Source organism: Podarcis melisellensis (assembly GCF_964234715.1).
Source record: "Podarcis melisellensis genome assembly, chromosome: 6".
In the NCBI taxonomy this organism is placed as follows: Eukaryota; Metazoa; Chordata; class Lepidosauria; order Squamata; family Lacertidae; genus Podarcis; species Podarcis melisellensis.
The window spans coordinates 68,339,599-68,355,970 of NC_138538.1; the positions used below are offsets into that span (position 1 = coordinate 68,339,599).

The 16,372-nt window shown below is 42.0% G+C and overlaps 1 protein-coding gene across 3 annotated transcripts in view; it reads left to right on the top strand.

Annotated features, from left to right (window-relative positions):
- Positions 1–16,372, top strand: part of PRKACB (protein kinase cAMP-activated catalytic subunit beta) — a 51,302-nt gene that overhangs the window by 15,456 nt on the left and 19,474 nt on the right. Inside the window, exon 1 of one of the 3 annotated variants that reach the window (XM_081914258.1) lies at positions 5,884–6,149. The exons of 1 other annotated variant lie outside the window; for it this stretch is intronic. In XM_081914258.1, coding sequence (XP_081770384.1) covers positions 5,963–6,149 — 187 coding nt within the window. In that variant the 5' untranslated portion in view covers positions 5,884–5,962. Of the gene's footprint in view, positions 1–5,883; positions 6,150–10,853; positions 11,168–16,372 lie in introns of those variants that run through there. One more of the 3 variants, XM_081914260.1, reaches the window with a different exon arrangement.

Genomic DNA, 16,372 nt, shown 5'->3' on the forward strand with positions numbered 1-16,372 from the left:
CTCAGGACAAATTAACATATGGTAAGGAAGGAGCTATTCAAATGAGCTGTCTACAGGAGGGAGAGGGAAAGCTTCCACTTTTGATTTTAAGCTAGCCATATTTCTAGAGTTGGGAGACCATGGCTTAAGAACAAGCCAGGTTTAGAACCCTGATTATGTCCACATGATCAAATCAGTATTTTCAGGTGCCTTCTGCACCTTCATACAGCCACTTCACTCCTCTCTTTGGGTAAGTGATGAAACAAGCTAGGAAACAGCAGCTAGCCATAGTTTTCTGTTACCTAGAACTAGGAACTTGGGTTAATGGCTTTGAAATAAGGCATGGTCTGTGAATCAGCTTTAAATCTTGGCTTTGTACGGTGGCTTTTTAAAGAAAAGTGATTAGCCATAGTTCCAGTACAGACCTAATGGAAAGCTGCATCCACAAAAGATAAAAGGGAGTGTATGTGAAAGTCCATGACTCAACACATCATTTTCATAGCTATAAACCATAGTTTTCCAATGTGTGAAACAATGACAACCTGAAGTATCTCTGTGACTCTCTGTTGTAAACACAAAGTAGATTTAGGGTTTTCTGCACTTGCTAAAATTTGTGTAACAGTAAACCTTCCCCATGTGCATTTTGAGAAGTTATGGCAGTTTAAAAAATTGTTTTAAAATAAACTTTAGTTCAAATGTATGCAGTTGTATCCAGCAGTGTTCCATTCACACAACAGGGTGCAGAGCAAGGCCAAAATCTGATGCGCTCCCCCAGACCCCAGCCCTCATGCCGCCTTCCCAAAGCTGGGTAAGCGAGGCATGGGCTTTGAGAAAGAGGCATGAAGTTCTGGCTGGGTCCTGGAGTCCTTGCTTTGAGTCCTTGCAGGAGTGGAAAGAAATGGGAGGAAGCTGAATGTTGGCTGGAGACCTCTCCTTTCTGCCCTGACTCCAGCTGCTTCAGAAGAAGGAGCAGGATGCTTGCTCTCCCCCCCCCCACCTTTCTGCAGAGGACAGGGCCTTGGCGGAGGCCGAGGGAGGAGGTGGAACAGGAGGTGGCAGTGACTGAACAGGAGTCTGACAAGGAGGTGTGCAGTCTTGCTGCCTAGAATCAGTTGCTGCCTTTGTGGATGGGAGGAGACCCACCCATCCAATAGATTGGGCATTTGCAACCCCAACATTCATGCAAGGCAAGTGAGTCTCATGAGTGAGTACACCACACTTTGTCTTTAAAATCTTGGTGGGTGAAACTTGTTGGGACATCTTCATTGTTTCCTTCAAGTGGTGAATGTGTTACCCTGGTCCCAAGCCCTGTGTTTGTTAGAGCCTATATTGTTACTTGCCAGAATAAAGATCTTGTTCTTACTTAAAAGTAAGAGCTTCTGTTTGCAAGTTTGGGGGCAGGAACTAGCACATACAACCCAGGAAGCTGCAGCAGGAATCCCCCAAATCTCAGATGGCCTTTCCTCCCCTTGAAAGGAAGTGCAACACTTTCTGGATTCATGCCTAGACACAATTTCTTGGGGCAGCATTTGTCTCCTCTGGCATCAATGTGTTTACATTATATCACTAGTGGCTGCATTTTTAACTTTCGGACAGTAGATGCCAGTAGATAGCTTTTGAATTAAAATAGAAATGTGGCGAGCGCTGCCATAGCAACAACTTCCTCTTGGCGATGTTATTTATAGAAATGCTGCTGCCTCATCTTTACATTGCTCTCATGCTAAAGAGAGACTTTCTGAGATGCTTTAAAAAGCTCTTCTGGCAAGATGTAGGATATCTGTTTGTTCTAGGCTGATATATATATACTGTATCTCCCATATATTAACTGTTCTGTTTAAATGGCTATATTCATTATACAGCAGATATCTACTTTAAGCACCCTAGGGACTTGGACACATTTGGTGAGATTCCCCACCCCCACCCCTTTTCTGCCTTTAAGCCTCCCTATGCTATATCACAAACTGATTTGAGAGACCCCTCATTTGTAAAAGTGTTTGGCATGAGTGGGGGTAGGGGCTGGCCCTGGTATTTCCAGAACATGAATTCAAGTCCCTCTGGGCACATGTAACTAGTTGAGCAGTTCTTTGGATTCTAGGTATAGTCAGGTTTGTTCATTTAGCTTGATGGATGACTCTGGCAGTGTTCACTACAGATTAGCTAATTAGGTATGTATGTATATATATATTAGCTAATTGGGTATGTATGCATACTAGCATACAGAATTAAAGGAGTATTTCACGTTACAGGCCAGTTCAGTATATTTTTCTCCATAAGTAAGTACCATTGAATTCAGTGGGATTTACCCTCAGGTAAGTGTGCGTAACTGCAGAGTACATTTTACCCCCTATACAGGCTAAACTAAAAAATGGTGCTTTCCTGAGATTTGTTTGTTCTTGCAGTGTAAAATTAACGGTCATAACCCTTTCAATCCATGTCTGATTCCCTTCCCTGAAAGTCCACCTTCCCTGAACACTGGTGATCCTTTTCAGAAAAGATTAAGCTCTTGCTTAAGTTTTTGAAAGTAACTAATGGGAGTTTTATGTTGGGAGATGCTTAAATATGCTGGTACTGCATATATGTCACAATGTAGGGACGTGGGTGGCGCTGTGGGTTAAACCACAGAGCCTAGGACTTGCTGATCAGAAGGTCGGCGGTTTGAATCCCCGCAATGGGGTAAGCTCCCATTGCTCGGTCCCTGCTCCTGCCAACCTAGCAGTTCGAAAGCACGTCAAAGTGCAAATAGATAAATAGGTGCCACTCTGGCGGGAAGGTAAACGGCGTTTCCGTGCACTGCTCTGGTTCTCCAGAAGTGGCTTAGTCATGCTGGCCACATGACCTGGAAGCTGTACGCCGGCTCCCTCAGCCAATAAAGCGAGATGAGTGCTGCAACCCCAGAGTCAGTCACGACTGGACCTAATGGTCAGGGGCCCCTTTACCTTTACCTTATATGTCACAACATATAAAGTGCACATCCTTTAACATGCACTTTCTTCATTTTTTAAAAATAAAAAGAATGCACATGAACGCCACCTGTAATATGTTGAAACTTTTCTAGCGGCATGTGTAGGTTCTAAAATCAAGATTTATGTTTTTAAAATTCATTTTGTGAACCTAAAATCTTTCTACAAATCTCTTCTTAAAATTATACGGAAATCAATATTAATATTACCTTTATAACATCTTTTATCATTTACTAGGAGAGCAGCCTAACAGTCACTCAAACAGCTTTCAGTGTAAATACATGCTTTTCTCTTCTTTCGTTTTATGCAAGCTTGTAGTGTCACAAGCAGCAATCCTGTGAAGGGATACATATGCTCATGCCCAAGGCAATATTGTAAATGACTCTTTAACAATACTGTAGAAGTTCAGAAATTTGTGGTAGGGTTGTTGTTGTATTGTCCTTTAGGTAAGGTTTTCATGATTAATGAGATAATAAAAATGAACAGCAAGTAATATTTTTGCAAGATGGGGTAGCTATTGCTGTTAGCTACATTGCCTTCTCCCATCTGTTCTGGTCTTTCTGAGATGGGCAATGGAGAAGAATAAAGGCAATGGACAATAATTAGGCCAGTACCTTGTAATGGGGTGGGGTGAGTGCGAGTGAACAGGCAAAAACATCTTGTGTGCAGGTGGGAGGGAGAGGGGAGGCCTGCGCCCAGTTGTGCGTGGCGAAGGAAGGTGCACTCTGCAGAAGTGCAGGGAGAGAGGCAAGGGGATATGTAACATTTCAGGGACTGGCTAAGTCACCAGACTTAGAATGATTTGTCAACTCCACAGGTTTTCACAAGTGAGGGACCATATTCTTAAATCTGTCTGAAAACAAAAAGTTAAGAATGGTCACAGCAAGGTGTCAGGGAAGGGAAACATATAGTGTATGTCCTAAGGTCTGCTTGCCTAAGAGGCAATCTCTATGCATTTTTGCCTCCCCCTCTTATCTCAGCATTGATAAGGAAGATGGGAGGTAATCAGGCACAGGTGATTGTACAGTGGATCCTCGAGTACATAATCTTAGGGTTGCGAACGTGGCAAGCCTGGAAGTGAGTTTGCCGTGTGTGCGGCGGCGTGCACAAAAGCGGTCCTCCAGTTATGAAATTTTCGGGATATGGCCAGGCCTCCAGAACGGATCCTGTTTATCACCAGAGGTACCACTGTAATAGCACCAATAGGCTCCCACTAACCCTGGTTTTCACACCTCGTGAGTCTTGCCAGATCTACTAGGTAAGAGCCCTGGATGTTCTTCAACCATATGCCCAGAAACTACGTGGAATATCTTGACCCTCCATGGTTCTTCCAGTAAAGACCTTTTCCTCTTCTTGAGGGAAAGACAGCAGCCAGGCCCTTGCGGGGTTGAATATGGGTGGGTGCACAGCTTCCATCTAAGGTACCGTATTTTTTGCCCTATAGGGCGCACCTTTTTTTGGGGGGGAATAAAGAACAAAACTTATTCCCCCCCCGAGCCCCAAAGAGCAAAGAAGCCATGACAGCGAGGGGATGGATCCCGCTAGCTGTCCTGGCTTCATTTTTAGCCTCGGGGCTGGGGGTCTGGGAGCAAAGGCGAGGTTGCGCAACCTCGCCATCGCTCCCGGAGCTTGCGGGGCGGGGGGTGGGGGAAGCCCGAGCTTCCCCCGACCCCAGCCCCCAGAACAGGCTGTTATCCACAAGCCTTGGGAGCCCGGCGAGAAGTCGCGCCGGGCTCCCAAGGCTTGCAGAGAGCTGCCCGAAGCCCGGGGTGCGCCCCGCTGCGCTCCCCAGGTTTCGGGCTGCAGGCTGCTGTCCGTAAGCCTTGGGAGCCCGGCGGGAACTCCCACCGGGCTCCCAAGGCTTGCGGATAGCTTCCTGAAGCCTGGAGAGCTTCCTTTCGCTCTCCAGGCTTCAGCAAAAGCCTGCATTCGCCCCATAGGACGCACACACATTTCCCTTTCATTTTTGGAGGGGAAAAGGTGCATCCTATAGGGCGAAAAATACAGCACTTTTTCCAGGGGCATCTCCGGTGTTAATTGTTTTCCTTCAAATGAGTAAAAGTTGCTAACTAGTTTTTTTGTAGGGTTGTTGGTTTTCCTCTTCTCAACGTTTTTCTGATGCTCTTTTTAAAATTATTGTTTTGATCCACACATACAAACACAAATTATTTTGTGTGTGTGGAATTTTTACATCTGTGGCTTAGGAGTCATACTTATTTGCCTCGGTGTATGAAACCAAAAGTAATCAAATATGTTGCGGGGGGGGGGGATCTCGCTATTAGGTTCTTTTCAATTATTTTTCTTGTAATTGCAAAGCCCTTGGATGAACGTAGCCACTGAGTAGGACCTTAGGTGACCCCGTAACACTGCGCAGCATTGCTCAGCAGCAAGTGCAGCTATTTAATTAGTTCTTTAGAAGTTGGGAAGAGGCTTCCTGCCAAGGTTTTTGGATCCTGACCACATATTTACTGTGTGTACATGCCCTGCAGCATGTAAACACATTTTCTTTTTTAGCATGGATATGACCTGCACATTATAGGAATCTAATGACTATGTGCAGTATACAGATATACCGTCAAGTTTTCTAAACAGGAAATGTTTTGAAATTTTCTCTTAATCTGCAGTAGTAAACTATAATATCTAACACTGCTAATAAACTAAAAGCAAATTATGCTTTCTGGATCCTGGCTTCTGTTATCCCTTTTCAATATAACAAAACACATGCTTGTTCTCATCTCCCTGAGGTGGTTCTCTCCCCCCCCCCCCCCCAAGTGGAGAGTTAACATACAAACAGTACAGGGTTTTTTCCCCCTCTAGTCACCACCCTGAGCTGATATCAAGAGCCTTTTGCTGAGAATAGCTCTTGAAGCTTGGTTTTATATTAACAGGAAGCAGAACAGCAGTTGCGGCTTTAGCACACTGCATACAGGAAGTCTGACACATTCTTAGTCCTCAGCTTCTGTGCTAAGTTCTTAAGTTGAGAATTGTTTCTTGCCTCTAACGTACACCTTAAATGTACTTAGATGGCAGCCCAGAAGGAGTTACAGGGCAGTCAGAGCGTGGGGACTGCTAATGCTTTGCAGAGACTGGAAGGGTTTGCCAACAGACTTTTTCACAGGCACTCCAAAGGTTCTACAAGTGAACTGAAAGTGGCTCTGGAAAATGAGTCTTCTCGTTCCTCTGAACCCGCTGCACTGTGGGACAGATCAAGTAAGTGTGTGAGTTGGGGAGGGGTATTACTTGGTATGTAATGGCAAACTGTAACATGTTGCACACTAAATATAGGAAAATGCTGACAGCCAAACTGGTGAATTAAATGATCAGCAAGTGGATTCAAATCTGTAGTTTTGTTTCTTAAAGCATATGTGATCAGGTCACAGAGTATTATTATCAGTCAGCTTACTTTAGTAATTTCATTGCCTTGCATATTTTCCTGCCTGCGTTAAATGTCTACTTCTTCATTATTTGAAGTTGTGTTTTTGAAGCGCTAAGGCTGCCTACTAATTGTTGGCTGTCCTTAAGCTTGAATGATTGAAGAGAAGGGCATGCAAGGGTGCTGCAAAGGTGATTTACACAACAAAACAGGCTGCAGTATGGAGACTCTCTTGCAGTTTAGGCCCCATGGACACAGGACTGGCGCAGTGTGGTGAAGAGATTGACAGACACATCAGCATGTGCAGTGCCTCTAGCTGTATCAGAGCTGGGAAATATTCTATTATATGAGAAGATCTTGTGTACACAACCTGTAGTCACACATTAAAATGGATGGGGCTACCACCCTCTTGTCAAGCAAAGTTGGAAATATAAGTAGTATAAGCTTCGTGGAAGAAGGTAAAATACTGCATGTATATCAGATCATGGTGTTTGTAAATCATTCTTCTTTATAGTTCGAACAGAGCAGCATTTTCACTTCAGTAGTAACCATGTGGTTGGTGTAGCTTAGGTTGCCTAGTGGGTGGGGAGTTTGCCAGTGAGCGCCATAGCTGACCATGCTAGCTATTTAACAAGATACTGACAAATATGCAGTTAGCCTATTGGGAGTTCAAATATGAGACTATAAATACTTTCATATTTACTAAGCAGCTATATGTATTCTAATACATTTTCATACATTTCATTAATTTTGTATAATCAATAGGGCTCCCACTTCTCTGGGCAAAGGCATAGAAAATTCAGGATATTTTCTTTATTTGCCTCTTGGAGTGGAGGCTATTGAGTCTGGTTTTCAAAGTAGCATTCATACTTATTTTAAGGGGAATAATAGATAAATTTGTATATTGAAACTCACAGTTTTAAATCATGGTCTTGATTATTTACTAATTTACATTAATCTCATGTTGTGGAAATTGATCCCTAAGTTTATTGGAAACAGCAAGTATTAGCTAAATGCTATACCATAATTTTAATCAGGGTTGAAACTCTTAATGTAATAGTGCATTGTCTCCCTGATAGATGGCCTATGCAGAGAATGGGACAAGGGGAGTGCAACCTTGCTCCTGCTTCTCAAGTCTCTTTGAGACTTTTGATGCCATTCACCATGGTATCCACCCAGACCAGATCCATGAAATGGGAGCTGGAGTCACTGTGTTACAGTGGTTTCAGACCCACCTACATGACCGTGTCCAGAGAGAAGCATCGGGAGGTGCTTCTTGGTTCACTGGAGTGCTGCAGGCTACTATTCCATACTCAATGCTATGAAGCCACTGGGAGCAGTCATTAGGAGTTTTGTGGTCAGGTGCCATCAGCTGTATTTCTCCATAATATATGTATCAGGAGAAGCCATGCAGGCCCCTCAAACAGTCCTTGGATGCAGTGGTGGGATGGATGAGAGAAAATAACCTGAGCTTGAATCCTGGGAAGATGGAGGCATTGTGGATGAGTGGTTCCTGTGTCCGTTTATTGAATGGGTCAATGGTCTGCCCTGAATGGGGTTGCAGTCCCTCTGAAGATGTTGGTACCCAGCTTGAGGGTTCTTCTGGATCCAGCTGTGTCACTGGAGGCTCAGGTAGCCTCAGTGGCCAGATGTATGTACTTTCAGCAGCTGTGACTGGTGAAACAACTGTAGCTGTACCTGGACTGAGAGAGATCAATTAGAGTAGTTCAGGTTTGGGTGAATCAGAGTGGTTTAAAGCAATCCACTCTTTATGTCTGACTTCCCTTGCAACCGATCCGGAAGCTGTAGTTAGTGCAGAATGCTGCAGCTTGGTTGCTTGGCAGGAGTTAACCCCTGTCAGCATAAAGCACCTCAGCTTGCAAATCTACACTGGTTGCTCATTTTCTACCAGGCCATGTTCATTTCGTTATTATTAGTATATAAAACCCTTAACAGCTTGAGACCAGTTTATCTTGCACGATCACCTTAACCCATATGTGCCCACTCAACTTCTTTGATCTGCAGAACTAGCACTGTGCTAGTGTAACATAACATTAATCCCACATTCATTTATTACATATCTATATATACCACCTTTTCTGGGTGGTGCTGTAGGTTAAACCACAGAGCCTAGGACTTGCTGATCAGAAGGTCGGTGGTTCGAATCCCTGCAACGGGGTTAGCTTCTGTTGCTCGGTCCCTGCTCCTGCCAACCTAGCAGTTTGAAAGCACGAAGTGCAAGTTGATAAATAGGTAGGGAAGATAAATGGCGTTTCCGTGCGCTGCTCTGGTTCACCAGAAACAGCTTAGTCATGCTGGCCACATGCTGTACGCTGGCTCCCTTGGCCAGTAAAGTGAGATGAGTGCCGCAACCCCAGAGTTGTCCGCAACTGGACCTAATGGTCAGGGGTCCCTTTACCTTTACCACCTTTTATCTTCCAAGGATCTCATAAAAAAATCATTCTTTTAGTTTGGCAGTTTTTTGACATCAGGCAAGCACCTTCACGATTCTCTTTTGGGCATCTGTTTAAAACATTTTTGTTCAGACAAGCCTATCTAGACATGTAGAAGTTACATCTCTGGGTTACGGTATTTGTGGGGCATAGGAATTCATTCATCCCCCAAAATAGATAGATAGATAGATAGATAGATAGATAGATAGATAGATAGATAGTCCGGCCTGTCACAAGGTCTGAGGGACAGTGGACCGGCCCCCTGCTGAAAAGGTTTGCTGACCCCTGGTCTATTGCTTCAACATATCCTCTTTGCAAAACATCTTGTTATGCAGTTATAGTCCTCAAAGAGGAAGCTGTATCTCTGTGGGTTGTTAGCTTCTTGTGGTTTAATAATGTGAGCAGAATAGTTCTCTCTCTCCCTACCCTGAGTTAAGCTGCTCATACTAAGTTTTTATGCATTCTGCGACAGGTTATTGGGAAGCTGTATTGCCTCCATTCAGGTTTTTGGGGATCAGATGGACATTAGTGTGTGAAGCACATACTATGAAGTGTTTTAAGTTACACACTGATTTTCTGGCTGCATTTTTTGGCTTAAAAGCACTTACTTATTTCCAATGGCTTTTTACTACTGACAAGAATTGTTACTTTTGTTCTCCATTTTTAGAAAATAGGGTCTTTCACATAGTTTTAAAAAACCCCGTTGATTCTTTATTTAAGCTTCTAAATATCATGGAGACATTATGTATAAGGTTTAGCCATTGTTTGTTTTCCTTAATTGTGGTGAAGCATTTCTGAATAGCATTATGGTTGAACTAGGTTTTCAAGTGTCTACCTATATACACTTGGTAAGCTTATACCATGGCTTTGTGTTTGAGGTTCTAAACAGTCAATACATGACACAATGGTTTTTCTTGTTTCTAGCTCTCCAGTTTTTGCTGGACAACAAATTCCATCATATCTAGCCATTGGACATGCTGATTGGGAGTGATGGGAGCTGGAGTCCAGTTACAGATTATTAGGTGTCTCTGGTTTTCTGGCTTGACCAGGCCAGGGAGTTAACACATTGAATGCTACAAATTTGAGTTCCAGATCAACTGTGATTTTATTGTGGGCGACTTTGGAGAAATCATTCTGCTCTGGTTATGTGTGTATGGGATGGACATAGCAACATATTTTATAGGATTATTAAAGAGAACTGCATAAAAATATAAAGCACAGTGTGCAAATTAACCTTTACATGCAACACCTGTTTTGCCCTGGCGTCTGATAAATTTCTGGGGTCAATCACAGTGATGGTGTTGACTATGAAGTCTTACATAGTTGGGAACCTGTTGCCTTACAGAACATCTCTCTCATTATCAACCTACATGGGCCCTTGTCCAAGGATCCTTCCAACAGAAATGTGATGAGTGGTTACAAGAGAGAGGCCCTTCACTGTAAAGACCCTCGGTTGGAATGCTTTTCCAATGGAAGCTTACCTAGCACCAAGATCCACCATTTTTCAGAACCAGGTTCAGACTTTCCTCTACATCTGGCATATGGTTGTTAATTGTATTTCTCTGTGGCTTGATGGTTTTTCTTTTTTTTTCTTTTTTAATAGCTGTTTTAGTGGTGATCTTGTTGATGTATTTATTGTTGGGAATGGTGTATGATTGCTTTTGGTTTGAAGCACATGTGATGGTAATAATGGTGCACCAGCAATCTAGATAGTACTGTATAGGTTGTACTGTGTGTGGAATGAGTTAATTCCAAGGATGTTGGTTGGTTGTGCTGCATGATGTAACATGACAGTACGTTATAATAGGCGGCGGGGGGGGGGAGTTATGCTTTGAGCACTTTCCAGGTATTTCCTAATATCCTATAGAGCATCTGCTAGACTATCTTGAGTTTTGTGCCTGTGAATAAATGCTTTTTTAAAAAAAAAGTCATATTAATAAAAAACATAGAAATATGTTGCTTATGTGGATAAATTAAAGCTTTAAGAGAAACTACTGGTTGGGTACAAGCAGACCGATAATTCTCCTCTAAGGTTGCTATGGAAACAAGCAGTGCTTGATATAATTGAGAACATCTTAAAACATCCTGGCGTTTTTGCTTTTTCCCCCTCTGCCATTTTGAGTCGCTTTATCTGTGTATAGGTAATGCTGGCTCAAAACAAGACATTAATGAGCATCGCTATTTGAATATGGATCTGCTATCAACTGCTGGTATTTTTATTGGATAGTTTGCATATCTCAAGCTGGCCGGATGAAGACAAGCTCTCTGGATTTGTTTGTCTTCCAGTTCTAGTGGCCGTATGTGAGAGCATCAATGCTTTTACTTTAGAGATTAAATAACTCATTTACTGGGCAAGCATTACTAGCAATATGTTTCCAAAAACCAGCCTTTCAACATGAATGGTAAGTCACTTCCATGTTTCTAATGTTATAGTTTCGTTGGAACGATAAATTTATCTGCTTTTAAAGGAAGTGTACAGAATTATCCCCGTGTTACGTTAATTTATTGTGAGCTGTTTTCTTTTTCATCTAGTTATTATAGAGTTGCTCTAACAAGAAAAAAAGACCAGTAGTAAATTGTTTAGTATTCTATAATGTATCGGAATGCAGCATTTAATAGAATATAAATTATAACAGACCTAATGCTTTCTTTGTAAGTTTATATTTTTAGCTATGTATAATTAAAGTTTAACAATCGTAAGTGAAGACTTGTAGAAGCATCCTAGCTTTTATTTTAATTAGTTTTCTTTTAGCATCTTTCATGTCACCATTTGTAGAAATTTACATAAATATCTGAGTCAAATGTTTGTCTCATCATTTGCAGATGGGGATTTTTTTAGCTTTCTGTGTGTGGTAGATTTTGCTGCATTTATTAATCTCAAGGAATTATGGAGAAAGAGAATTTTGTGTGTGTGGTGGAGAATACATTTAAATTAAGGTGCTGGCATTTTAAATTGAAGCTGATCTGGTGAGGTATTAAGGCAGTTGCTGTGATCAGATTACCAAATTGATTTTTGTCAACATTTCTGTCAAACAAATTTGATTTTGAGATCACTTATATAGCAGGCAGAAGCAGAATATAGATTATCTGCCCCAAACTTCAGTGAAATAGGCAAAGGACCAAATAACTGTACATACCATTTCGTTTTAAGCATATAGTTTTGTATTTAAGCTTATTTTTAGAAAAAGGTTTTATCAAATGGCATCATGCTTCCTGAACTTCCAAAAAAATATTTTTTTTTCAAAATAAATGTTGCAAGCATTTCACTAGTGTGAAAAATGCAATTTTAATAGCAATGCTGCTTTTAATGTGTTGAAATGATTTAAAATAAAAGGCAAGATCAGTACAGAGGATAATAAAAAAGATGCTTATCTGCAGGGCTGCAATCATGGGTTTTTTTCTTTTTGTTTTTTAAGAATACAGCAAAAAATAAATTGCCTTTCTATTGCTCCAGTCTCATAATCATGGAACAAACATGATGTGTGACCTGACTTTTGGGGAGGCTAGTGTATATGCAAAAACAGAATCTGATTCAGGCAGCGGCCTATTTCAGACATGGTAACTACTTATGCAGGTGCATAAGTAAAATCTGACCCATAGGAAATGTAGGCCGATAGATTTATCTTCCCTTGACCCCCCCCTCTCCCCCCGCTTTTATTGCAAAAAATAGATGGAAGAAGTCTGGTTCTTTTTCTGTTTGTGAACTATATACTGACACAATGTACATGTAGTCTTTAGTAGAGTTTGCCATATTACAAGCAAAGCAAATAACATGCAGAATCAGATTTCTATACAGTGATCTCCATGCAGGTTCAGATCATTTGCATATAAAGGGTGTCTTACTGGGTATAAAATTGCATTTGGCACTTGGAATTGCATCCACAAATATACGTGCAATCTTTTGTATAGCCTTTAATGGCTACTTGGTGGAGTCAGCTTTAATTGATAGCCAGATCAGATAGCATGATTAACTTTTCTCATGATGTGGGAGAGACAGTATGTCCTGTTCTGCATATGCATGCTTACCCCAGCACTGCATGGTTGATATCCCAGATAAAGTCAGGAAATTATCACAGTCAGGGACACTTGCATATTTTATGTTACATGTGTATGTCAAGCTAACCAACATGGTGTCCTCCAGAGGTTGCTGAAGACTATCATGTTAGCTGCCCTGCTGTATGCTTTATGGAAATGTGATGCCCCGTCATGGACATAAGGGGCAGGGTAGGAATGCTGAATCCAGTGCTGTCTTTAGAAGGGTGTGGACTTGCCACCGGATCAGCAGTCCACACAGACGAATGCCTTGGTGGGCTTGCGTGTCCAAATTTGTTGACCAGGGCCATGATTGGGAGAGGTAAGCTGGTTAGATATGCAGCATCTGACTGACATCCCACCTCACCCAGTCCCTGTGTATCTAGTTTAGAAGAAATCTTTTAGCATATTCCTTTGAAGAGCATACCATAAATTCCTTTGCTTCCACTTGCACTTATGGCATCTCCCTGCAGGACAGAAAGAACTTCAGCATAGTAGGTGCTGGGGACTTGCTCCTTTCATTCTGAGTAAAGGACCATAGCTCATTGTGAACAGAGCACATGCTTTGAACGCAAAAGAACCCAGATTCAATCCCTGACATCTCCAAGTAGTGGGGAAACTCCTGCCTGCAACCCAGGAGAGCCACTGTTTAACAGTGTTGACAATACTGATGGGCCAGTGGTCTTCCTGCAAGGCAGCTTCCTGTACATTCTTATCTAAGACAAACTGAAGAGCATGCGCACATTTTATTATTATTAAAGCTCTCTGGCTGTGTTTACAGGCTGTGTACTTATTCAATCCCATCCCCCACCCCTTGTGGGCTGCCTTCAGATGTCATGTTTCCAATCAACTGGGAACAGGCCATATGCCCGTCTGTTCTCTTCTTCCCTTCATGCCATGCACTTAAACTGCTTAGTTTGATCAAACCATAGTTTGCCATTGTGCCTAAACTCTGCACGCTGTAGTTTAGAACAAGCCCCCCAAATGAGGAACTCAGGGAGGCTTGCATTTCTGATTTGGAGGGCTTTCTCTGAACCACATTCTGCTGGGGCTGGGTGTAATGGCCAACTTCCTGGGTGCATTGGAGTGGCGGGAGCTTGCAGGCAGGCAGTATTCCAATATGCAAACAATGGTTTGAGGGTTCAGAAATGGGATACCTGAGTGCATCTTTGGTGTACACTTACATAGCTCTTAATTTCTCCTACATTAGTTGAAGCACATTATTGGAACTAGTATCACTAGAGCTGTTGTAGTTGTGCAGTTACTCCAGATTTTATGACAACATTCAAAGGAAGAAGCTCTGCATAGTCTGCGGAAACACTGGTGATCAGCTGAAAACAATGTAGAAGTGAATGTGCAAGAGCTCATACATGTGTGTGTGTGTTAAATGAGACTGAAAACGTGAGACGTGTGAGTGGTACTCACTTGCACAACAGGGCTCTCTTGGCTCCTTCTCACTGGAGAAATTGTCAAAATTCAGGAGGGAGGCTGTCTTACACAACTTAAAGTGCCTTTTCATTCTCACAATACACCCTTTTAATCCAAGCACACAAACACATGCACATGGTTTTTTTAAACTATGCCTCTAGCTGTCTATACATGCAATATTAGACTTAATGTTATTTGTTTAACATAAGTTAATTACTTAAATGCATCTGTTTTCATTGCAGATCTTTCATATAAAGAATTCTTCAGGTTAGATAAAACCATCCTAGAAACTAAGGTTGGTCACAGCAGCTAATTGACCTCAGTACTGCAATGAATAAAATAACTCCTGACAAATGTAAACATTGAAGTTTCCCTTGATTTGAAAGCTAATACGATAACAACTCTGTTAATGAAAGACCTTGGGCTTATTAGTTTTAGATTTTCAAATTAAGCGATTTACTTCCAAGAGTCCTGATTGTTTTAAAGCTGAACAAATGCTACTTTATAAGGTGATGATTTGGGGCGGGTGAATGATGCTTCACCTCTTCTCCTTCTGCATGCTCTCAGGCAGGCATGCACACCAGAATTGTTTAAATACCTGAAAACGTAATTTTAATTTGAACACTTTATGGATGTGTCACATTCAAAACCCATGCTTCTAAATCTCTTCCTCTCCTTTTCGCCTGTTTTCCCAGAAGCTAAGCTAAACTATGGTGAAAAACAAGAGTGGGAGGGGGGGACCATTTTCCTGGAAAAGGGAAGACTATAATATTTTATTGCAGTCTATCTACATAATAAATCCTTTTGATGTTTCTTAATACCTGATACATGGCAACCAAATTAATCACTTGACTTTCTGTCACCTGGATCTATACTGACAGTCATATTTGCACACTGTGGGTCTTTATTTATTCGGAAATGACTACATTGGATCTTTGATTCCAACCTGATACCCTTCAGCTGTTTTGTTCTGCAACTCCTACCATTCCGGTTATGGTCGAAAACAGCTGGGGAGTACCAGGTTGGTGAAGACTGTCCTATGCAGTTACTGTGGAACTTCCCTCTAGACAGGTGTTTTCAGCTCTTAAAGGAATAGCAGAGCAGTCTAAAACGTCCAAGTACTGTGTTTCAGAGAGAGTTGCTTCAATGATACAATTATTTTGGGTTTCTACAGGGTATGTAGAACTAGCACAAACCAAATAGTTGTTTTCATATACTTTTACTATAGAGTTCCCTCCTAAGAGTTTATAAGCCCTACCAAGGCATATATGAATGTGATATGCAATCCTTGGAATTGAGGGGATAATTTGTCTCTCCTCTGCCCCGTCACTTTTCACCCTGCTCTCTTGCTTTTAACCCAGAGGCACCCAGAGCCAAGGTAACGCACCACAGCACTCAATCACTATGTGGACTGGTGAACACAAGGACCAATTTCCTGTCACTGCTGTTTTCCTCATTCCTGTTTCATAGAAACCAGCTGTGTGATTACCAGTTCCTGTGCATTCTGCAACACACTCTGGTGGTGAGGAGGTGGGTGGGGGGAGTGGTAATCTCCGCAGCTGCCTCAAAAACACAGCAGAATATCATGGGCAGCTCTGTCTCTGCTTAGGTCCACTCACTGAGTAGTGGGCCCCACCAGTCATGGTTGCTGGGAAGGAATTGCTGTTCACCACCACAGAGAATCTAAACTGTAAGGCTAGCTTCAGATTAAGAGCAGGAACAAGGTGCAACAAAGGGGGAATTACGGTAGTTTGCCTGCCCAGAGCTGTATGTAGATGGAATCTTAAAGTGTTTTTATTAAACTTTAGCTGTTGTGAACAAATTGTTATGAGGCTGATAACTTTGAGGTACTTCATAAGGCGGTTTTAAAGCACGCTTCTGACATAGAGAAACTGAAAACATGTCTGCCGGGTTTTAACCTGAAGCTGCCCGCTTCTCCTCCACCTCTCATCTCAAGTCTGACTCATTTATTTCCATGGTAGTAAAGTTTGTACATTGTAAATATAGACTCTAATGTTCACATAAGATGCTTTTGTCTACAATATCCCTCTTGAAAAGAAGTTCCAGAATTGGCACGCTGGAGAAATGTGCTCATGAGCAAGTATTTTGGCCATATTGTTAATCTGACCTGTAAACTGCTAGCTTCT